The following is a 23938-nucleotide window of genomic DNA, read 5'->3' as shown; positions in this document are numbered from 1 at the left end:
GACTGATAAACTCTGCCAAGACAGGGTGATCAGCCCTTCAAAATCTGCATTTCAAGAGTCTGTCAGTTGATTTTGGGCCAGTAGGCTGAAGACTTGCACTCACATGTTGCTAACAGGGGAATGTGCTAGTGGAGATTTGTCTCTACAACCTCTCAGTTCTAGAAGTCGTGTTAGGCTTCCTATGTGTATAGATATTTGGTCATTCTCAGATTTCTGACGGGGTTGAAGACTGATTATAGTCTCATAGCCTATCAGGCTGTTTAATTCTGAATATACATTTTATTGGATAGTTATCAGATAGTATACAAGCTAGCCAAGATATAATATAGATTTTAAGTCTTTCTTAAGCTGGAGTGGATAACTAAATGTTCTGTTTTAATTGATATAGTGATGGACTGGGTGTTGAGTATATCATATGCTTTATAAATTGTAGAATGGTAATAATTGTACTCAATTTATATATAAGTGAAAAGGTTTTTTAACTGGACAAAAAGGGGTAAATGTTGTGGTGTGCCCTAAAGTTATCTGTATTTTGATGCTAATTCCACTGCCCCAAGGACAGCTGCCTAGTCACATACTCAGGAATCAGGTGACTTCACCAGAGCCTCCCCATTGAATTTGTACAGTACAGGTGAAGGGCAGGTACAGGATAGAAGGAGGCCTGTCACTGGAGGAGAAGGAAGGATGGGCGGGAGAGAAGTTTGAAGGAAGAGGAGGAGACTAGAGGAGAAAGAAAGAGAGAGGAGACAGGAGAGAGGAGAGGTGAGAAGCCATGGCAGGTGATGTTAAGATTCTGCTGTGTATTTACAGGTTGTTATTAATGTTCCTAAGGGATGGATGGTACCAGGCTTTGTATGTTTAAGTGGGCAATTATATCTTATCAATTGGATCTAAAAAATAAATGTTATGAAACTAGTTGTCCATATGTAGAAGAATAAAATTATACATACATTATCCTTAATATCAATTAACTCAAAAGACATCAATGTTCACCTGGACATACAAGATATAAGGGAAGAAATGGCTTCCAAAAAGGTCTATATCCTCAGGAATTGAGACCAAGAACTGACAAGCAGGACCTCATAAAATTAAAAGCTTCTGGACAGAGGGAGTTGAATGGGCTTGCAACCCCATCAGAAGAACAATATGAATCAAGGAGACTCCCCAGGACTTTTACAGACTAAACCACCAACCAAAGAGTAAATATGGAGTGACCCAAGGCTCCAGCTGCATATGTAGCAGAGGATGGCTTTATCTCGCATCAATGGGGTGGGGGTGGGTGCTTGGTCCTTTGAAGGCTCTGTACATAGGGGTATGCCAAGAAGGTGAGGCAGGAGTGGATGGGTGGGTGAGGGAGCGCCCTAATAGAAACAGGTTGGAGGGGGTAAGGGACAGGGTATTTGTGAAGAGGAAACCAGGAAAGGGATAACATTTGAAATGTAAGTAAATAAAATATCCAATAAAATGTAAAAGCTACTAAACAGCTATGGAAATGATTGAAGAGGAGAATCTTTATCAGCTAAGCATCTGAGAGAAGACAAATATTCAAGATATATAAAGAACTTTAAAAATACCCTTCACAACAAAACAACAAAAAAACCCCATTCAATAAATGGGCTATGGACCTAATAAATTAAAAAAAAGAGCTAAAAAATATCTCAAAAATGTTTATCCTCCTTAGCAATTAGGGAAATGCAAATCATAATAGCTTGATTATATCTTACCTCAATCAGAATGTCCAAGTGTAATGAAACAATCATTGTTTTATAGGACATGGGGACCGCCACCATTTACTATTGGTAGTCTAAATTGGTGCAGCTATTCTGCAAATCAGTGTGAAGAATTCCCCAAAAGCTAATAAGAAGTTTACTATATGACACAACTATTCTACTTCTTAGAAAGTGCCCAAATGAATCAACATCCTACTCCACACATAATTATTTAGCAATGTGCATTGCTGCTCTATTCACAATATAGGAATGTTCTTTATATAGATAAGGAAAATATGGCAATATACACTATGGAACAGTATTCAGCAGTAAGAAGAGTAATAATGAAATTTGCAGAAAATATTCGAATGAGGTAACCCAGATACAGAAAGACAAATACCAAATGTTTTCTCTTATCTGTGGACCTAGCTCCAAATCTTCACATGTAAATATAGAGCTCGAGGCAACTTCAGAAACCAGGGAACCAAGTTACAAAGGACCACAAGGAAGTTCCAGAGAGGACATTAGAGCTTTAAGCCATATTTTTCTTACATATGGGCAACTTTGTTGGTTTATTTTACAGAATAAATAGCATCTTCAAGGAGACCAAGTTGAGTAACTCAGAAAACTTGCTTTGTACAATGTACTGAATTTTTAAAAATCTATATATTCAGGGTGCAGTTTGTTATTAAAAACTAGAGGAAACACATATACTCCTTGCTCTCTATTTTCTAATAATCATACCACAATATCATTTACATTAGAAAGCTGAGTTCCCCTTAAGTATTTCCTTCTTTCTTCCTGTAGCCAACTATTCAGCAATTTTAATGTTTCTTTTTATATTTTTGTGTCTTATTTTGTTTATTTTACATACTAATCACAGCTTACCCTCCCTCCTATCTTTGAAGTCACTCCCTCTCATCTCACCTCCCTGCCATCCTCCTATTCTCCCTTTCTCTTCAGAAAAAGCTCTGAAAAAGGCCTCCCATGGATATCAACCTGCCTTGTTTCTTCAAGTTGCAGCAGGACTAGGAGCATTTTCTTCTATAGTGGTTAGGTAAGACAGTCAAGTTAAAGGAAAGAGATCCAAAGGTAGGCAAGGGAGTCAGATACATTTTCTGCAACTGGTATTAGGAGCCTATGTTGTTCTTATTTTAATATCTCAAGCATACTTTTTTTCTTCTCCATTTTTACTGCTTACTGCTTAATTTCAAGACCATCTGAATTAGAGTCTAGAATAATTCAGGGAGATACATAATAGATAGTTATCTAGTATCCTTCACTCTCAGCTTTCTCTAAACCTATCCTCTACATCAATAAACTGCTATATTTGTAGCCTAATCAGAATACATTGTTACACTGCTTTAAGTTCTTAACAGTTACCTGTTTTCTGAGAGAGGTCTTATTTTTCTATTATGATAAACAAGGTCCTTGTATCTGTTTCACTGTGTGTTAAAATCATTACCTTATCTACACCATGAACTCTGCATATTAAACTATTGGTGATTCCTCAAATGTACTAACATCTAAATTGGATGACCTATGACTGGATAGAGTAATTTAATATTGTTTATATGAAGCATATGAAGAAAGTAAGGTTTATGTTGAGGGAAGCTTTATGTTGAAGAAGAACATGGTGTGCGTATATACACATAGATACACACACACACACACACACACACACACACACACACACAAAGTAAGGAACAGAAAATCTGGGACACTTAAGCTAGCTGGAGAAGACAATTTAAGTAAGGAATAGAGTACAAGTTTCTTCACTGTATCTTATATAAAGGTTTGGGAAATTAGCATGGCTTGATTGCCTATATATGTAGTGCACCTGGAAGTCCAAAGTCAAAATGAAGTGTTTATTTAAGTATGCTTATAAAACTAGCCATGCCTTCTAACTGCAAAGGAAATAAAATTTCTTCTATTTTGATTGATATTTTTCAGCTCTCTTGTGAAGTTCTACACAATATGCTGTTTCTTTCAGGAGGATACATAGATAGGTTCACTTGAATGAGATGAAGTTAAACACTGCACAATACTGATGAGTCTTAACTATTTTAATTTTGAGCTCCACACTCACAAAACAGTAACAACAATTAAAATTAACAGTAAATTACATATCTGGTATGGGTTCTTTGAACTGTCACCACAATACCAAAAAAATTATATCTGTCTTAAATTTTTAAAAAGTTAAAGTCCTCTTCTTCAAAATACAAAGAATACAAGTAAGAATTGGTTTGAAAACCTTATCTACATTATGAAAACATAGTAGTAAAATTTAGTTTTGTATGCTGTCTAGAAAAGGACTACAGTGTGTCCTTTTCCTAATTCCATACTCTGCCACATGTAACTAATATGGATGGGGTAATTGTCACATGGTACTTTGAAGTATCTGTAGTCACAATAGACAATAGAAGCATGGACATATAATGGAGTGAATATCTTAGGATAAACATAAAATAAACACTGTTCAGGGAACATTGTAGCTCTTTTGAAGTTATTTGCTCATATCCTCAGAACCTTCTTGGTTGTGCTTTTGTCTTTTCCATCACAAGGTATTCTTTTCATTAATCAAAGGTCAACATTTTGTCTGCTACCTGTTTGGAGTCTGAGCTGCAACAATAGGATAAAAAGAAACTAGGGAGTTATAAGTGATAGTGAAATAAAATATATTTCCTTATAATACTTTACTTTATTTAATAGAATATGTTAAATATCACAACTATTTAAAGGTTCAAGTCCTTGCCCAAAAAACTGCTATGATTACCTCACAATAGCAGGGATAATACTATTTCTTAAACTACTAAGATGGGCCACAATGATGTTTACTTTATAACCTCCATATTTACTATAGTGGATCAATTTTATGATTACCATATTTGAACTGTTACCTTAATCATGTTACATCTAATACATGAATTAACTCTATATGCTAATTATAGGCTCTTTCATTTTATAACTTTTTAGCCATGGAAACATTTCTTAATTATACTATGTTTTTAATCCCTCATTTGGAAAATGGGGATAATAGTAATATGAATATTTATAATTTTAAGTAGTTAGAAATGCTTGAATAATCCCAAATTTTATATATCTTCTCATTTCATCATAGATTTCTCAACCTTTTGTTATATAATGTCATAAATGATTCATAATTTGTACTGGAGAATATTTTGAAGGAGTTAAATATTCAATTTTTCTGAAGCTTTGTATAAAACTCTCACAATTAACAATTTTAGTCTTTTCCAGTTGAGAACCTTATATAATTGTCTAGAAATAGACATTTCAGGGAACATAACTCAACTTTTCTTTCTATGGTTATATATTTTATTTATCTGTTAAGTTTCTAATGGTAATATACAATTTATTAGATGAAGAAATGTAGCTCTAGTGCTATAATAAAGATGATTCTTAATTACCTAAAGGAAGGTCACAGGCATTGATTTGTCTATACACTGGAACAGTAACAAATGTATTCTTACTTAGAACTTGAAACATCTGGTTCATTTTGGATTCCTCACCTATGTTTGTGTAGGTTTGTATTTCACTAAGAAAACTGCACATCACAAAAATATAGACTGAAATTTAAAACAAAATTTGAACCATTTTTCTTTCTGAGACAGTTTTGTTCTGTAGCCTTAGCTTGACTATCTGGAACTTGCTATATAGACAAGGCTATGCTGAATTTACAGAGATTTGCTTGCCTCTACCTCTGGAATACTAGAATCAAGACAACAACATTATCTCGTATAAGATTAATAATGATTTTCTACCACATTATCTAGAGAATAATTAAAAGATTTTCATTTTTGAAGGAGCTCTTTTTCTAATTGCTCATGTTTTCTCTCAGAATTATTGTATATATCTTATATGTATGTATATATATATATCCTATATATCTTGGATATATAATATATAACATATTATGTGTTATATATTACATATAATTTTATATTCGATCAAGATCTATAAATATATCAAAAGGAAAATACAATTCAGCTTACTATATCTCAACTGAATACTTTCAAGTTCCCATCTTAGTTTTAGGAGTAGTTAAATGGTCAATCACTTGCTAATACAACATGGTCCTGGTTCAATAACTCAGCACTATAAAAATTATGGAAGATTAAAATCTTTATCTGATAAGTACTAGAATACTGAGATACCATCAAAGCACTTTAGTTATAGGAAATATATTAAATTGACATATAAAATAGCTATTTTATGGGAATATCTGGTACACTGATGGTGCTCTTAGTAAAGAAGTTGAACAATTAACTGACCTGGAGAAAGTTGCCTTTATCTTTGAATAAAATATCTGTGGTGTTACTTCAGACTGAAAATTTCTAAGAAATATATCTTCCACTGTGAGAAAATATAGCATACTTGCAAAAAGCCAGGAGGGGACAAATTGATTATGTCAAAATAAATATAAGTATTGAGTCTTTTATTTTTAGAAGGACATTGCATTCTCTGGACTGTGTAAATTTAACATTTGTTTTAAGATCTATTAACCACACTAATTAAGCTTATAAATATCCCTCCATGGTGGACTTGTTATACTATAGATAGCACTTGAGTACAAATCTTACTTTTGTCCACTTCAGATTATCTTCCTTTTTACACTGATTATATGTTTGAATATACATGTGTATGTGTGTATGTGTGTGTGTGTGTGTGTTTCCAAAGCAAAATCCTTATCTGTTCTATCTTAATAAAAAACTTATAAATTTTAATAATATATTTTCTGAAGCATCTTTTAAAGGTATTACATGAACTGCAGTACAATAAGAGCACATTTTTTATGTGCAGACATTTATTAAATGTAATGCCTATGCCATATTTATGTTTCTAATTTTAATAGATTATATGAAAATATTGAATTGCTCCATGTTATCATTTTGTATTTCAAACATTCTACTGAAAATACGAAATGGCTTTCTCTGGATGGTTCCAATAAGTTCTTATAAGTCATTCAAATTTCATCAGATGTGGAGTTAATACTACTTCTAATTTTACAATCTAACTTTTAGATAATTTAAGTGATACTAGTCAGTAACATAGCATTAGTTCTACTTTAGACAAAATTAACCATTACCATAAAAGAGATGACTTTGGGAATTGAGAGCTCATTAGTTATTTTTAAAACTTGGAGCATAAAATGATAACCTAAACATACACTTCAACTAACTTAAATACATTGGCAGCATTGCCAGCCACTCTGGAAACTCAGCCACTATTAAATTTGTTTTTATTTACCTGCTATTTCAAATGTCTACTTGTTTTTTATGAAAATTAGTATGAGTTCTTCAGGGGTCATTTGCTATGTTTTTCACTTAGTTACCATTTTTTTAAGTTTACAGTATTGGTCAAATATTAAATGTCTATTAAACAATTGAATAAGAAAATGAAAGTGGCTTAACTATGTATGCTAGAGCATGATTGGTTGTTTTAGTACATTTCTGATTGGTAGAAAAAAATTGAGTTCTTTAGAGTGAGATTTTCTCATTTCATTAATTGTATGAATAAAAAACAGCCATGTTCTCCTAATAATTGTTTTGAATGGGCAAATATGAATATGGATGTATAAATCAGGTAAATATGGAAACATCAAATGTCTAAAGGAAGACAATCACTCATTCTTATGGATAATACTTTGTTTTGGAAGGCATATAAAAATGCATTGTTTCTAAAGCTATTCATAATTTACGGTGAAATCTTCATCTCCAATGAAAATACTATAATCGATTGTAAGTATTTTAGTTGTTTAGTCCTGGTATAAATATTAGAAAAATATTACCAGGTATAGTACTTGTTTTGATATAGTTCATTAATAGGTCATATTTTATTTTATTTGATAAAAATCAGGGTCTTGCAATTAAAAATTTATTTTCTATGTTAGTACAGTCTATTTTGTAGGCCTATTTGTTCTTGTCATTCTTAGCTAGGAAATGATTTTAATTATAAAACACAATATGATAACTGCATTCATCAAAATTTGTAAACTTTAATAAAAACATGTTTTCATTTGGCCATAAATATCAAAAGAATAAAACATATTTAAATTTTTCATACTAATGAAAAGATTTACTTGAGAGAAATAACTGAAAAATAGAAAAGACAAGGCAAGCTTTTAATTTTAAAGATTTTATCTCAGGAAGACACTTTTTATTATTTATAACGAGCCAATATTACCTTTAAGTTTATACAAGGAAGACATAGAAACCATACTTGCTGTTTCTAGAAAGATCATGTCTCTTGGGGAAAAAAAAACATAAAATTGCTCTCTATCATAGTAAAAGCACAAAGAAGGTAAGTTTGTACTTCTATTTTGTCTATTTAAATCTGGCTACTCTAAATTTATCATAATATTTATTTGCTTATTTTATGAAAAACAAATGAGAGAAAAAATGTTTATATACAAATATTAAAATAAAATTTAAGTTTATTTACCTTGTCTAATGTATAAAAGGGCTAAAATTCAATGCATATAAATTTAATTATGCTAATTGACAATGTTTTCATAGTTTTGTAAAACCTAACAGTACTTTACAATTGTCAAAAATAGGTTTCCAAATGCCACAGCAATCATAATTTATGTACATAATTCAGACTATTATTTTCCTTTATAAAGAAAAATAAGATGAATAGGTTTTAAATTTAAAGTTGAAAAGCTACTAGTGGGGAACTTTGGTTTCTGATATGTCACCAAAATAACTCAAGTTCTATTATTATTTCAAAATAATTCAGTTTAGAATGTCATGGCTACTTCAGATACCCATTTTTAAAACATGAATGTTTTCAAGGTTGGTTTTGGTTAAATGGTTTCATTTATAAAACTTAAGATTAATTTAGATCAATCTCTTTTGTCTTCCTTTCTTCTGTCCTTTTCCTCTACCCCTCCCTTCACATTTCCTCTAACACTGAAGAGGAACATAACTAAAACAAGGGTACATGTTTACTAGCTTTCCTGTGACTAGGCTTATGTTTATGAACTATTCAAACATTGTTACGAAAAAAGTAGGAATATGTTTTATAGCCTAGTCAATGCTATTTTTCTAGTCACAAAATGAATAGAAGTTGGATATTTCCTATTGAAAATTATACTCTTGATATTGAGGTATCAAATAAGTAACAATGGATAACTTATCTTCTCTATTCCAAAGTTTATGTATCAACTAAATAAAATAATTTCAAACTATGTTCAACACACTAACATTAAAATTACAAGAAATGGAGAATAAATTTGAAAAGTATACTTAAGTAAACTTACCTTAAATAACTGGTTCACAGCACCTGATGATATAGCAAACTTCACAATATTTGGCAGTTCAGCTTCTACTATAACATCAAAACTAGGGGGTGGAATATTTTGATTGGAAAGAACCTTGAAAGTGGAAGGAGGATACTTGATGCCAATTGTATTCTGGATCCTAGAAAAATCTTTTAAAAAGCCAGATTCTTTGGCATCAAGGGCATCCATGGACCCAGTGGGATACTTAGAATTATGAGAGTCCATGTATCCAGGAGAGACTTGGAATGGAGCACCAATATTTTGGTTATCAAAAACTTTATAAGCTCTACCAAGCTCAACGGGCTCATAAAATTCCGAGGTAATAAAAATATCAGGATAGTTTGTGCCAGCAATAAAATGTGAGATATTTTTATAAATGGTTTTAAGAACAGATAATATGGAATTTGTTTCTAATTCAGTGGCAGGTAGATTGTTATTAATGATGACAATAGAATTATTAACATTCTGAATATTTTCATCATTATAATTTGGGTTGATGATAATGTTGAAACTCTTGAAATGACTCAATCTAGGGAAATATTCAGTGTCTAGAGCATAGATCTTTTCAGCAGTAAACTGAGAGCTAATGGCAGTAGTACGGGTGGTAATGTTACTATTATCAATGGCAGTGATAGTGCTAAGTGCAAAACTAGGTCTCACAGCATATTTCTTTCTGTCAAAATACTTTGAGTTGACTACAAAACTTGACCTTATTTTGTATGTAAACCCTGTGACATCATTAACATCTGAATAATAGTTTAGGGCAGATCTATGTCTGTAAATAGCAGTGCTAGTAAGTTTTGTGCCATAGTTAGGGTTAGCAATACTGTTAGTAGCATTACTGGGTGTGATATTAGTGTTAAACTCAAGGGCTTTAGGGAGCCCATAGCTGTTTTGGGGGCTGGGGTTACTGCTTGGGTCACTCTCAGTTTTAATGGCATTATTTTGATGACTGTTGGAAAGCAATCTAATATTCTCAGAATAAACAATATTTTCTTGTATGGTAGTATTTCTAGGGCCTGTGTCCTCATTGATGGAACCAGAAGTAAAGTCCAGTACGGTTCTAGTTTTGTTTCCAGAGGCTGGATTTGTGCTACTCTTGAAATCAGCATTATTGTGGTAATCGAAACATTCTGCCAGATCTGAAGCATTGCCTAAATTGTTGGTATATAGATCATCAGTGCTGTATTTCAAGTTAATGTCACTGTTGTTGGCATTATCAATGGTAGGGTCAGATTCACTCTTGTGATCAGTTACATATTTAGAGTCACCATCATTGCTGGAATCAGGTTCACCCATATGTCCAGAAGAACCACTAGAATGAGACCCATTGTTGCCATCCGTATTATTCTCAGAGTTGCCATCTTTGGGATCATTGCCATCAGGGTCAGATTTATCTTTAGGATCTTTCTTATCTTTGGTATCATCTTCATCTTCAGTGTCTGTTTCATCATCTCTTTCATCTTCAGTATTGGTCTCATCGTCATGGTCTGTCTCATCTTTGTAAGGAAGTTTATCTTCAACATTAGCCTCACCTTTGATATTTCTAGCACTGATAAATCGAATGTCACTGTCATCAGGAGTATCCTTATTTTGAGGTTGGGTACTAAGGTTGAATTTGCTTTCACTTTGAGGAAATCTTATAGGTGCTGACATGTGGCCATGGGTGCTATGTTGGCCCATGATTTTTTTAGTGTTCTTAGAAATGGTATGTGTAACAGAAGACCCCTTAAGGTTTTGGAGAGCTGAACAACTTTCACAATGTAAATAAGAGGTGGAATCTATAGAATATTTAGAATCTTCTCCATGTAGAGAGCAGCGGGTGACCACAGGATGCTGAGGATCCAGGGATCGGGATAAAGGGCGATTTCGAGCTGTCTTGAAGTGTCTGGTGGTTTTAGAGTGCAGAGAATACTTAGAATATGATGAAATCTGGCCATGTAATGGAGAGTCGGAGTCAGAATCATCAGAATTCACAGTGCATTTATGAGAAGAAGAGTTACTGATTTCCACAAAACATCTAGTACATTTTTGAGTTTTCACATCCGGAGAATATGTAATACTTCTTCGAGTCTTCTTTCTTGTGACAGACTTAGGACTTTCAGAAGTTGGATTGCCAGCAAATGATGATACATTAGAGGTGCAAGTCTCAAAACTTAGAGGAATAGGACTGATTTGATACTTCAGACTCTCGCAGCTATGGGAATATCTATACTCCTTGCAATGGCGCTTATAGACAGATAGTTTCCGGCTAGCTTTTCTGGGATGCCTTTCACCTGTAAATGTGTGAGAGTCTGGAGAAAAGCTATAGCTGTGCTTCTTCTGTAACTTTTCTTGTGAGAGTTGCTTGTCACTGAGACTTGAAGATGCCTCTTTGAATCTCACATTTTTGTCTTCACTCTTGTATCTTGTTAGCTGAATTCTAGAAACTAAGAGAGAAGAATATAGTAAGAGCAAAAGTAGGCAAAGTATAGTGAATCTAACTTTAATTTTCACATTATAGTAGAAATCTGTGCAAACGAAATATAATTTCCTTCTAAGTATTATGGTGAATTTTATTTGATTTTTCAAGGGGAAACAATGACCCTAAATTTTTGCTTAATTAAATTTCAGTTTCATCCTTTCAAGATATAAATGAAAAATGGCCATTTACTTCAGATAGTCATTCTCTTACGTTGATAAAGCTTACTTTTTACAACAGAAACCATTATATAAGATTTCAAAGAACAATGTGAGAAATATAAAACTATGGCGTTACAAACCCACGATAAAACTCACAGACCATAGGAAGCTTAAAAAGAAGGAAGGCCAAAGGATTGATGCTTCAATCCCACTTAGAAGGGGGAACAAAATAATTATATGAGGCAGAGGGAGAAATGAACTTGAGTGGGAGAGGAGAGGGAGAGGGGAAAAGGAGAGGCAGGATCAGGTGGATTAGGTATGGGAAGACATAGAAGAGAAGTCCAGAGGATCAGGAGAATGAATATTAATATTTAGTGGTGGTGGTGGGAAACAGGAGAACCACTAGAAAGTTCCAGAAACCAGGGATAGGAGAGGGTCCCAGGACCCAGTGGAGATGACATTAGCCAAAATGCCCAACAGCAGGGAGAGAGAACCTAAAAAATTCGGGAACTATGTACATGGATGCAAAAGAAAAAAAAAGAGTGTTGAAATTATAAGGAAGGTGTAAGACAGCAACAAAAATATGCATTTTAGAAAACTGAAGAAGGATATATAGAGATCAAGGAAAAATTATTATTTGAACAAATATGGATAAAAAGTCCCTAAATCTAGGGAATAAAGTGATCTATGAAGTCACACAAATCTGATATAAATCATACAACAAAACTAAATAAAGAAATATCAAGCAAATATAAGTCAAATGAAATCCATACAAAGATACATGATCAAAATAGCAAATAGAAGAAAATTTAAAACAGTAAGGAAAGCATTTAATGCATACAGCATTCCCCTACGTTGGGGCATCAAGCCTACACAGGACCAAGAGCCTCTCCTCCTACTGATGCCAGACAAGGCCATCCTCTGCTACATATGCAGCTAGAGCCATGGGTCCCTCCACGTATAGTCTTTGGTTGTTGGTTTAGTCCCTTGGAGCTCTGGGGTATTTGGTTGGTTGATATTGTTGTTCTTATGGGGTTGCAAATTCCTTCAGCTCCTTTAATCCTTTCTCTTAACACTTCCATTGGGGTCCCTGTGCTCAGTCCAATGGTTGGCTGTGAGCATCTGCCTCTGTATTTGGCAGGCTCTAACAAACAAAAGCAAAATCTGCCTCTCAGGGGACAGCCATACCAGACTCCTGACAGCAAACACTATTTGGTATCAGCAACAGTGTCTAGGTTTGGTGTTTGCAGATGAGATAGATCCCTAGGTGAGGTAGTCTCTGGATGACTTTTACTTCAGTCTCTGCTCCACACTTTGTCCCTGCATTTCCTTTAGACAGGAGTCATTCTGGGTTAAAAATTTGGAGTTGAGTGGGTGGCACCATCCCCCAACCAGGGGCCTTGCCTAACCTCTGGATATGGTTTCTACAGGTTCTCCCTCCCCTCTGATGGGCATTTTAGCTAATCTCATCCCTGTTGGGTCATGGGAGCTTCTTGCTTCCCTGGCAACTGGGATTTGGAGGTGGTGACCCCAAGTTTACCTTCCTCCATTGCTACACACCTCTGTTCGAATTCTTGATGCTCTGTATATCTTCCCTATTTTCTCCCATACCTGATCCGGCCCTTTTTTTCCCCTTCTTCATCCCAAGCCCCTCCCACCCTCTACCTCCCTAAGAGTATTTTATTCTGTAAGCATACCAAAGCATCAGTATATTGTCAGGCCTTGGGGCCTCCCCTTGAGCTGGGTCCCAAGTTGGGCCTGTCACTGAACCACCTTTCCCTTGGTCAATCATTTCCATTTTTGCCCTTCTAGTACATTTAGACAGTAACAAATCTGGGTCACATTTTTGACGGTATGATGGCAACCCCATTCTTGCACTTGATACCCTAGGGGTCTTTCTATCTGAGGTGGACTCTACGAATTCCCTCAAATCTCTCAAAAATACAGAAAAATACAATTGAACAGTGGAAGAAATAAAACTGTTCTATTTCTGAAAGTAGACATATATCAGCAGCTTGACAGCACACCTAAAAGCTCTAGAACAAAAAGAAGCAAATACACCCAGGAGGAGGAGAAGGCAGGAAATAATCAAACTCAGAGCTGAAATCAACCAAGTAGAAACAAAAAGGACCATAGAAAGAATCAACAGAACCAAAAGTTGGTTCTTTGAGAAAATCAACAAGATAGATAAACCCTTAGCCAGACTAACGAGAGGACACAGAGAGTGTGTACAAATTAGCAAAATCAGAAATGAAAAGGGAGACATAACAACAGATTCAGAGGAAATTCAAAAAATCATCAGATCTTACTATAAAAGCCTATATTCAACAAAACTTGAAAATCTGCAGGAAATGGACAATTTCCTAGACAGATACCAGGTACCAAAGTTAAATCAGGAACAGATAAACCAGTTAAACAACCCCATAACTCCTAAGAAAATAGAAGCAGTCATTAAAGGTCTCCCAACCAAAAAGAGCCCAGGTCCAGACGGGTTTAGTGCAGAATTCTATCAGACCTTCATAGAAGACCTCATACCAATATTATCCAAACTATTCCACAAAATTGAAACAGATGGAGCACTACCGAATTCCTTCTATGAAGCCACAATTAATCTTATACCTAAACCACACAAAGACCCAACAAAGAAAGAGAACTTCAGACCAATTTCCCTTATGAATACCGATGCAAAAATACTCAATAAAATTCTGGCAAACCGAATCCAAGAGCACATCAAAACAATCATCCACCATTATCAAGTAGGTTTCATCCCAGGCATGCAGGGATGGTTTAATATACGGAAAACCATTAACGTGATCCAATATATAAACAAACTGAAAGAACAAAACCACATGATCATTTCATTAGATGCTGAGAAAGCATTTGACAAAATTCAACACCCCTTCATGATAAAAGTCCTGGAAAGAACTGGAATTCAAGGCCCATACCTAAACATAGTAAAAGCCATATACAGCAAACCAGTTGCTAGCATTAAACTAAATGGAGAGAAAATTGAAGCAATCCCACTAAAATCAGTGACTAGACAAGGCTGCCCACTCTCTCCCTACTTATTCAATATAGTTCTTGAAGTTTTAGCCAGAGCAATCAGACAACAAAAGTAGGTCAAGGGGATACAGATCGGAAAAGAAGAGGTCAAAATATCACTATTTGCAGATGATATGATAGTATATTTAAGTGATCCCAAAAGTTCCACCAGAGAACTACTAAAGCTGATAAACAACTTCAGCAAAGTGGCTGGGTATAAAATTAACTCAAATAAATCAGTAGCCTTCCTCTACACAAAAGAGAAACAAACCGAGAAAGAAATTAGGGAAACGACACCCTTCATAATAGACCCAAATAATATAAAGTACCTCGGTGTAACTTTAACCAAGCAACTAAAAGATTTGTACAATAAGAACTTCAAGACTCTGAAGAAAGAAATTGAAGAAGACCTCAGAAGATGGAAAGATCTTCCATGCTCATGGATTGGCAGGATTAATATAGTAAAAATGGCCATTTTACCAAAAGCGATCTACAGATTCAATGCAATCCCCATCAAAATACCAATCCAATTCTTCAAAGAGTTAGACAGAACAATTTGCAAATTCATCTGGAATAACAAAAAACCCAGGGTAGCTAAAACTATCCTCAACAATAAAAGGACTTCAGGGGGAATCACTCTCCCTGAACTCAAGCAGTATTACAGAGCAATAGTGATAAAAACTGCGTGGTATTGGTACAGAGACAGACAGATAGATCAATGGTACAGAATTGAAGACCCAGAAATGAACCCACACACCTATGGGCACTTGATTTTTGACAAAGGAGCCAAAACCATCCAATGGAAAAAAGATAGCATTTTCAGCAAATGGTGCTGGTTCAACTGGAGGTCAATATGTAGAAGAATGCAGATCGATCCATGCTTATCACCCTGTACAAAGCTTAGGTCCAAGTGGATCAAGAACTTCCACATCAAACCAGATACACTCAAACTAATAGAAGAAAAACTGGGGAAGCATCTGGAACACATGGGCACTGGAATACATTTCCTGAACAAAACAGCAATGGCTTATGCTCTAAGATCAACAAATGGTATCTCATAAAACTGCAAAGCTTCTGTAAGGCAAAGGACACTGTGGTTAGGACAAAATGGCAACCAACAGATTGGGAAAAGATTTTTACCAAACCTACATCTGATAGAGGGCTAATATCCAAAATGTACAAGGAACTCAAGAAGTTAGACTCCAGGGAGACAAATAATCCTATTAAAAAATGGGGTTCAGAGCTAAACAAAGAATTCACAGCTGAGGAATGCCGAATGGCTGAGAAACACCTAAAGAAATGTTCAACATCTTTAGTCATAAGGGAAATGCAAATCAAATCAACCCTGAGTTTTCACCTCACACCAGTGAGAATGGCTTAGATCAAAAACTCAGGGGACAACAGATGCTGGCGAGGATGTGGAGAAAGAGGAACACTCCTCCATTGTTGGTGGGATTGCAAACTGGTACAATCATTCTGGAAATCAGTCTGGAGGATCCTCAGAAAATTGGACATTGAACTGCCTGAGGATCCAGCCATACCTCTCTTGGGCATATACCCAAAAGATGCCTCAACATATAAAAGAGACACGTGCTCCACTATGTTCATCGCAGCCTTATTTATAATAGCCAGAAACTGGAAAGAACCCAGATGCCCTTCAACAGAGGAATGGATACAGAAAATGTGGTACATCTACACAATGGAATATTATTCAGCTATCAAAAACAACGAGTTTATGAAATTCGTAGGCAAATGGTTGGAACTGGAAAATATCATCCTGAGTGAGCTAACCCACTCACAGAAAGACATACATGGTATGCACTCATTGATAAGTGGCTATTAGCCCAAATGCTTGAATTACCCTAGATCCCTAGAACAAAGGAAACTCAAGACGGATGATCAAAATGTGAATGCTTCACTCCTTCTTTAAATGAGGAAAAAGAATACCCTTGGCAGGGAAGGGAGAGGCAAAGATTAAAACAGAGACGGAAGGAACACCCATTCAGAGCCTGCCCCACAGGTGGCCCATACATATACAGCCACCCAATTAGACAAGATGGATGAAGCAAAGAAGTGCAGACCGACAGGAGCCGGATGTAGATCGCTCCTGAGAGACACAGCCAGAATACAGCAAATACAGAGGCGAATGCCAGCAGCAAACCACTGAACTGAGAATAGGTCCCCCGTTGAAGGAATCAGAGAAAGAACTGGAAGAGCTTGAAGGTGCTCGAGACACCAAAAGTACAACAATGTCAAGCAACCAGAGCTTCCAGGGACTAAGCCACTACCTAAAGACTATACATGGACTGACCCTGGACTCTGTCCCCATAGGTAGCAATGAATATCCTAGTAAGAGCACCAGTGGAAGGGGAAGCCCTGGGTCCTGCTAAGACTGAACCCCCAGTGAACTAGACTATGCGGGGAGGGTGGCAATGGGGGGAGGTTTGGGAGGGGAACACCCACAAGGAAGGGGAGGGTGGAGGGTGATGTCTGTCCGGAAACCGGGAAAGGGAATAACACTTGAAATGTATATAAGAAATACTCAAGATAATAAAAAAAATAAAATAAAATAAAAAAAAGAACCCTGATGGGTGTACCAAATAAAATGGAAGATGAAAAATATTAAAAGAGAAAAAAAAAAAAAGAAATGCTCAACATCCTTAGTCATCAGGGAAATGCCAATCAAAACAACCCTGAGATCCCACCTCACACCAGTCAGAATGGCTAAGATAAAAAACTCATGTGACAGCAGATGCTGGCGAGGATGTGGAGAAAGAGGAATACTCCTCCACTGTTGGTGGGATTGCAGACTGGTACAACCATTCTGGAAATCAGTCTGGAGGTTCCTCAGAAAATTGGACATTACATTACCTGAGGACCCAGCAATACCACTCTTGGTCATATACCCAAAAGATGCTCCAACATACAACAAAGACACATGCTCCACTATGTTCATAGCAGTCTTATTTATAATAGCCAGAAGTTGGAAAGAACCCAGATGCCCTTCAGCAGAGGAATGGATTGAAAAAATGTGGTACGTCTAATCAATGGACTACTTCTCAGCTATCAAAAACAATGACTTTATGAAATTCATAGGCAAATGGAATGAACTAGAAAAGATCATCCTGGGGGTTGAGGATTTAGCTCAGTGGTAGAGTGCTTGCCTAGCAAGCGCAAGGTCCTGGGTTTGGTCCCCAGCTCCAGAAAAAAAAAATTAAAAAAGAAAAGAAAAGAAAAGATCATCCTAAGTGAGGTTACTCAATCACAGAAAAACACACTTGGCATGCATTCATTAACAAGTGGATATTAGCCAAAAAGCTCAAATTACCCAAGATGCAATCTACAGACCACAGGAAGCTCAAGAAGAAGGATGACCAAAATTCAGATGCTCCCACTCCTTTTTAAAAGGAAGAAAAATATTCATTGGAGGGGATATGGAAGCAAAGTTTAGAAAAGCGACTCAAGGAATGGCCATTCAGAGCCTGACACACATGTATATGTGTGTGTGTGTGTGTGTGTGTGTGTGTGTGTGTGTGTGTGTGTGTGTGTGTGTGTGTATCTATCCACCAAAACTAGATAAGATTGATGAAGCTAAAAAATGCATGCAGAAAGGGACTGGATATAGATCTCTCCTGAGAGACACATCCAGATCATGTCCAATACAGAGGTCAATGCTAGCAGCAAAGCACCAAACTGAGAAGTGGACCCCCTTGGGGGGAATTAGAGGAAGTATTGAAAGAGTTGAAGGAGCTTACAATCCCATAAAACAACAATGCCAACCAACCAGAGCTTCCAGGGAGTAAACCACTACTGAAAGACTATACATGGACTGACCCAGGGCTCCAACTGCATATGTAGCAGAGAACAGTCTTGTTGGGGCAGCAGTTGAAGGGAAAGCCCTTGGTCTTGCCAAGTTTGGACCCCCAGTGCAGAGGAATATGGGGGAGGGCAATAAGGGGGATGTGTAGGGGTAAAAGCAGTATGGGGGAGGGAAAAGGGAGGGAATAGGGAATTGTGGACAGGAAACGGAGACGGGGTATAACCTTTGAAATGTCAGTAAAGAAATATATAATAAAAATTTTTTAAAAGAAAATAAATAAATAGATAATAAAAAAAACACTAATGGAAGCAACCCTGGAAAAGGAAAACCTAAATACGAAGCCAGGAAATAAAAATCAACAACAGACTAAAGAGATAGAAGAGAGATTTTCAGTCTTACAAGTTACCTTAGAAGATATCGACATAATGGCCAAAGAAAATTCAAAACAGAAAAAGAAATCTCCTAACCCAAAGTATCCAGGAAATCCATGACACAATGAAAAGACCAAACCTAAGGATATGTATAGAAGAGTGAAGACTATCAGAAAACTTTGTCAACATAATCATAGAAGAAAACTTCCCCAACCTAAAGAAAGAGATGCCTACAAACGTACAGGAAGCCTACAGAACTCCAAATATATTGGACCAGAAAAGAAAATACTCCCATCATATAATGATTAAAACACTAAATGCACAGAAAAAAAGAAAGACATTAAAGGCCGTTAGAGAAAAAGGCGAAGTAACATATAAAGGCAGATCTATAAGAATTACACCAGACTTCTCAACAGAGACCCTAAAAGCCAGAAGATCATGGAGAGGTCATGCAGACCCTAAGAGAACACAAATGCCAATGCAGGCTACTATACCCTGCAAAACTCTCAATCATCATAGAGAGAAAAAAAAAACAAAATATTACATGACAAAACAAAATTTAAACAATGTCTATCTAACAATCCAGCCCTAAAGAAGATTCTGGAAGAAAAGTTCCAACACAAGGAAGGTACATACACCAAGGTAAAAACAATATATTAACCATCTCACAACAAAAACAAAAGGTGAGAATCACATAGATGTAATGCCACCTACAACAAGAAACATAACAGGAACTACAAATATCTGTCTCTACTATCTCTCAATATCAGTGGACTCAATTACCCAATTAAAAACCATAGATTAACAGACTGGATACATAAACAGGACCCAGCATTTTGCAGCATACAGGAAACATACTTCAGAGACAAAGACAGACACTGCCTCAGAGTAAAAGGCTGGGAAACAATTTCAAAGAAATGATCCCAAGAAATATCTTGGAGTAGCCATTCTAATATTAAATAAAATGAACTTTCAACAAAAAGTTATTTTAAAAGATGAGTAAGGGCACTTCATACCCATCAAAGGAAATATCTACCAAGATAAACTCTCATTCTGAACATCTATGCTTGAAATGCAAGGACACCCACATTCATAAAAGAAACTATGCTAAACTCAAAGCAAAAAATGCACCTCACATAATAATAGTGGGAGACTTCAACACCCCACTCCCACCAATGGACAGATCATGGAAATAGAAACTAAACCGAAAAACAGTGAAAATAACAGAGATCATGAACCTAATGAATTTAACAGATATCTACAGAACATTTCATCCTAAAACAAATATAAACAAAGGAATATACCTTCTCAGGATCACACGGTACATTCTCCAAAATTGACTATGTAATTGGACACAAAACAAGCCTTAACAAATACAAGATTGAAATAATCGCATACATCATATCAGATCACCAGGCACTAAAGCTGGTCTTCAATCGAAGAAAACAAGAGAAATCTCGCATACTCAGGGAAAGTTAATAACTGTGTTCTCAATGATAACTTGGTCAAGGAAGAAATAAAGAAATAAATAAAAAACTTAAAATTTAATGAAAATGCAGGCACAACATACTCAAATTTATGGGACACAATGAAAGCAGTGCTAAGAGAAAAACTCATAGCTCTGAGTGCCTCCATAAAGAAATTGGAGAACTGGTGTGCAGATCTAAACTCTCAAACCAACTCCAAGTGATGTTATATCCTTCAGCTGGGCATCATTTCTTAAATCTTTCCCTGGAAATTAATACCAACTGAGCAGCTTTGATTTCTCTGGCTTCATGCCTATGTGCTTGCTTTCTATTACTAGTCATGACGAAGAAAATCTAGGTAACCTTTTAGGTGCACTAACACCTGAATTAAAGAAATAAATGCTTATATAAGAAAAACATTAATGAGTAAAAATTGTTTAAAAAATTAGAGAGACTGTACACTAACAACTTAATAATACACCTGAAAGCCCTAGAAGAAAAGGAAGCAAAAATAAACAAGAGAAGGAAAAGGCAGGGAACAGTTAATCTCAGGGCTGAAATCAACCACATAGAAACAAAAAGAACTATACAAAGAATCAATAAAACTAAAAGCTGGTTAGAAAATCCACAAGATAGATAAACTCTTAGCTAGACTAACCAGAGGGCACAGAGACAGTACCAAAATTAATAAAATCAGAAGTTAAAAGGGAGACATAACAACAGAAGCTGATAAAATTAAAAAAAATATCAGGGCCTATTACAAAGGCCTATACTCAACAAAACTGGAAAGTCTAGAAGAAGTGGATGATTTTCTAGGCAGATATAAGGTACCAAATTTAAATCAGGATTAGATAAACAATCTAAACAGTCCCGTATTCCTACAGAAATAGAAGCAGTCATTAAACTGGAAAATATCATCCTGAGTGAGCTAACCCAATCACAGAAAGACATACATGGTATGCACTCATTGATAAGTGGCTAGAAGCCCAAATGCTTGAATTACCCTAGATGCCTAGAACAAATGAAATTCAAGACGGATGATCAAAATGTGAATGCTTCACTCCTTTAAAAGGGGAACAAGAATATCCTTGGCAGGGAAGAGAGAGGCAAAGATTAAAACAGAGACTGAAGGAACACCCATTCAGAGCCTGCCCCACATGTGGCCCACACATATACAGCCACCCAATTAGACAAGATGGATGAAGCAAAGAAGTGCAGACCGACAGGAGCCGGATGTAGATCGCTCCTGAGAGACACAGCCAGAATACAGCAAATACAGAGGCGAATGCCAGCAGCAAACCACTGAACTGAGAATAGGACCCCCTTTGAAGGAATCAGAGAAAGAACTGGAAGAGCTTGAAGTGGCTAGAGACCCCATATGTACAACAATGCCAAGCAACCAGAGCTTCCAGAGACTAAGCCACTACCTAAAGACTATACATGGACTGACCCTGGACTCTGACCTCATAGGTAGCAATGAATAGCCTAGTAAGAGCACCAGTGGAAGGGGAAGCCCTGGGTCCTGCTAAGACTGAACCCCCAGTGAACTAGACTGGTGGGGGGAGGGCGGCAATGGGGGGAGGGTGGGGAGGGGAACACCCATAAGGAAGGGGAGGAGGGAGGGGGATGTTTGCCCGGAAACCGGGAAAGGGAATAACACTCGAAATGTATACAAGAAATACTCAAGTTAATTAAAAAAAGACTGAATTGGCAAGCACAGGTATACATGGATCTGTACCAGGTTCTATGCATGTATGTTATGTCTGTCAGCTTAGTGTGTTTTGGTAAAACTCCTAGTAGTAGGATTGAGAATGTGTCTCTGACTCTTTTGACTGCTCTTAAGACTCCTATCCTCCTATTAGATTGCCTGCTCAGACTCTAAATAAGGGCTTTTGCCTTGTCTTATTGTATCATCCTTTGTCAGATTTGATTGTTGTCTCTTAGAGATCCACTGTTTTCTGAGAGGAAGCAGGTGAGGAGTAGATCTGAGGGAAGAGGAGGTGGGGGTGAGCTGGGAGGGGTGGGAGGAGGGGAAACTGTGGTTGGGATGTACTGTACAAGAAAAGAATATATGGTCAATAATAAAAAAGAACACTCAAAAAAAAAGTATCCCAACCAAAACAACAAAAAACCCAAAAACCTACAACCAGAGGGTTTTAGAAAAGAATTCTATCAGACCTTCAAAGAAGACTTAATACAAACACTTCAAATTATTCCACAAACTAGACACAGAAGGACTACTACCTAATTCATTTTTTGAAGTCACAGTTATGCTGTTATTTAAACCACACAAAGACCCAACAAAGAAATAGGACTTCAGAAGAATTTTTCTTATGAATATTGATACAAAAATACTCCATAAAATTCTCACAAACCAAATCCTAGAACTCCTCAAAATGATCGTTCAACATGATCAAGTAGGCTCCATTTCAGGGATGTAGCGATGGTCCAATATATGAAAATCCATCTATGTAATCCAGGATATAAACAAACTCAAAGTAAAAAAACCCACAAGATTGTCTCATTAGATACTGAAAAAGAATTTGAAAACACATAACACCACTTCATGTTAAAAGTCTTGGAAATATCAGGAATTCAAGGCCCATACCTAAACATAATAAAAGCGAATATACAGCAAACCAGTAGCCAACATACAATTAAATGGAGAGAAACTTGAAGCAATCTCACTAAAATCAGGGACCAGGAGAGGCTGCCCACTCTCTCTCTCTAACTATTCAGTATAGTACTCAAACCTCTAACCAGAGCAATTAGAGAATAAAAGGAGATCAAAGGGTACAAAATGGGAAGGGGAACATCAAAATACCAGATGATATGCTAGTATATGTAAGTGACACCAAAAATTATACCAGAGAGCTACTACAGGTGACAAACATCTTCAGCAAAGTGTCTGGATATAAACTTCACTCAAACAAATCAGTAGCATTCCTCTACTCAAAGGATAAATAGGGTGAGAAAGAAATTATCGAAACAACATCCTCCACAACAGTCACAAATAATACAAAATATCTTGCCCATGACTCTATCCAAGCAAGTGAAAGAACTGTAACAAGAACCTCAAGTCCCCGAAGGAAGAAATCAAAGGAGACCTCAGAAGATGGAAAGATCTCTTATGTTCATGGATAGGCAGGATTAATATAGGAAGAATGGCCATCCTCCAAAAGCAATCTACACATTCAATGAAATCTCCATCAAAATTTCAGCTCAATTATTCAGAAACAGAAAGAGAAATTCTCAAATTCATGTGGAATAACAAACAACCCAGGATAGTCAAAACTATACTCAACAATAAAAGAACTTTTGGGGGAATCACCACCCCCCTGACCTCCTGCAGTATTACAGAGCAATAGTGATTAAAAACTCTATGGTATTGGTACAGAGACAGGCAGGTTAATCAGTGGAATAGAATTGATGACCCAGAATTAAATCCACACACCTATGGTCACCTGATCTTTGAAAATGAAGGCAAAACCATCCAGTGGATAAAAAGCATATTCAACAAATGGTGATGGTTCTAGTGGTGATAGACATGTAGAAGAGTGTAAATTGATCAATTCTTATCTCCTTGTACAAAAGCAAGTCCAGTG

At 36.2% G+C, this 23938-nt stretch overlaps 1 protein-coding gene across 3 annotated transcripts in view; it reads right to left on the bottom strand.

The window, feature by feature from the left end:
- Tex16 (testis expressed gene 16) overlaps nt 1-23938 on the bottom strand; it is a 373047-nt gene that overhangs the window by 133680 nt on the left and 215429 nt on the right. For 2 of the 3 annotated variants that reach the window (NM_001417287.1, NM_001417288.1), the window contains 1 exon segment: nt 8992-11441. In NM_001417287.1, coding sequence (NP_001404216.1) covers nt 8992-11441 — 2450 coding nt within the window. 3 annotated transcript variants of the gene reach the window in all.

The sequence above is a fragment of the Rattus norvegicus genome, chromosome X, assembly GCF_021556685.1.
Source record: "Rattus norvegicus strain SHRSP/BbbUtx chromosome X, alternate assembly SHRSP_T2T, whole genome shotgun sequence".
Lineage (NCBI taxonomy): Eukaryota > Metazoa > Chordata > Mammalia > Rodentia > Muridae > Rattus > Rattus norvegicus.
The sequence above is the reverse complement of the archived record's forward strand: the minus strand, read 5'-3'. Positions and strand labels throughout refer to the sequence as shown.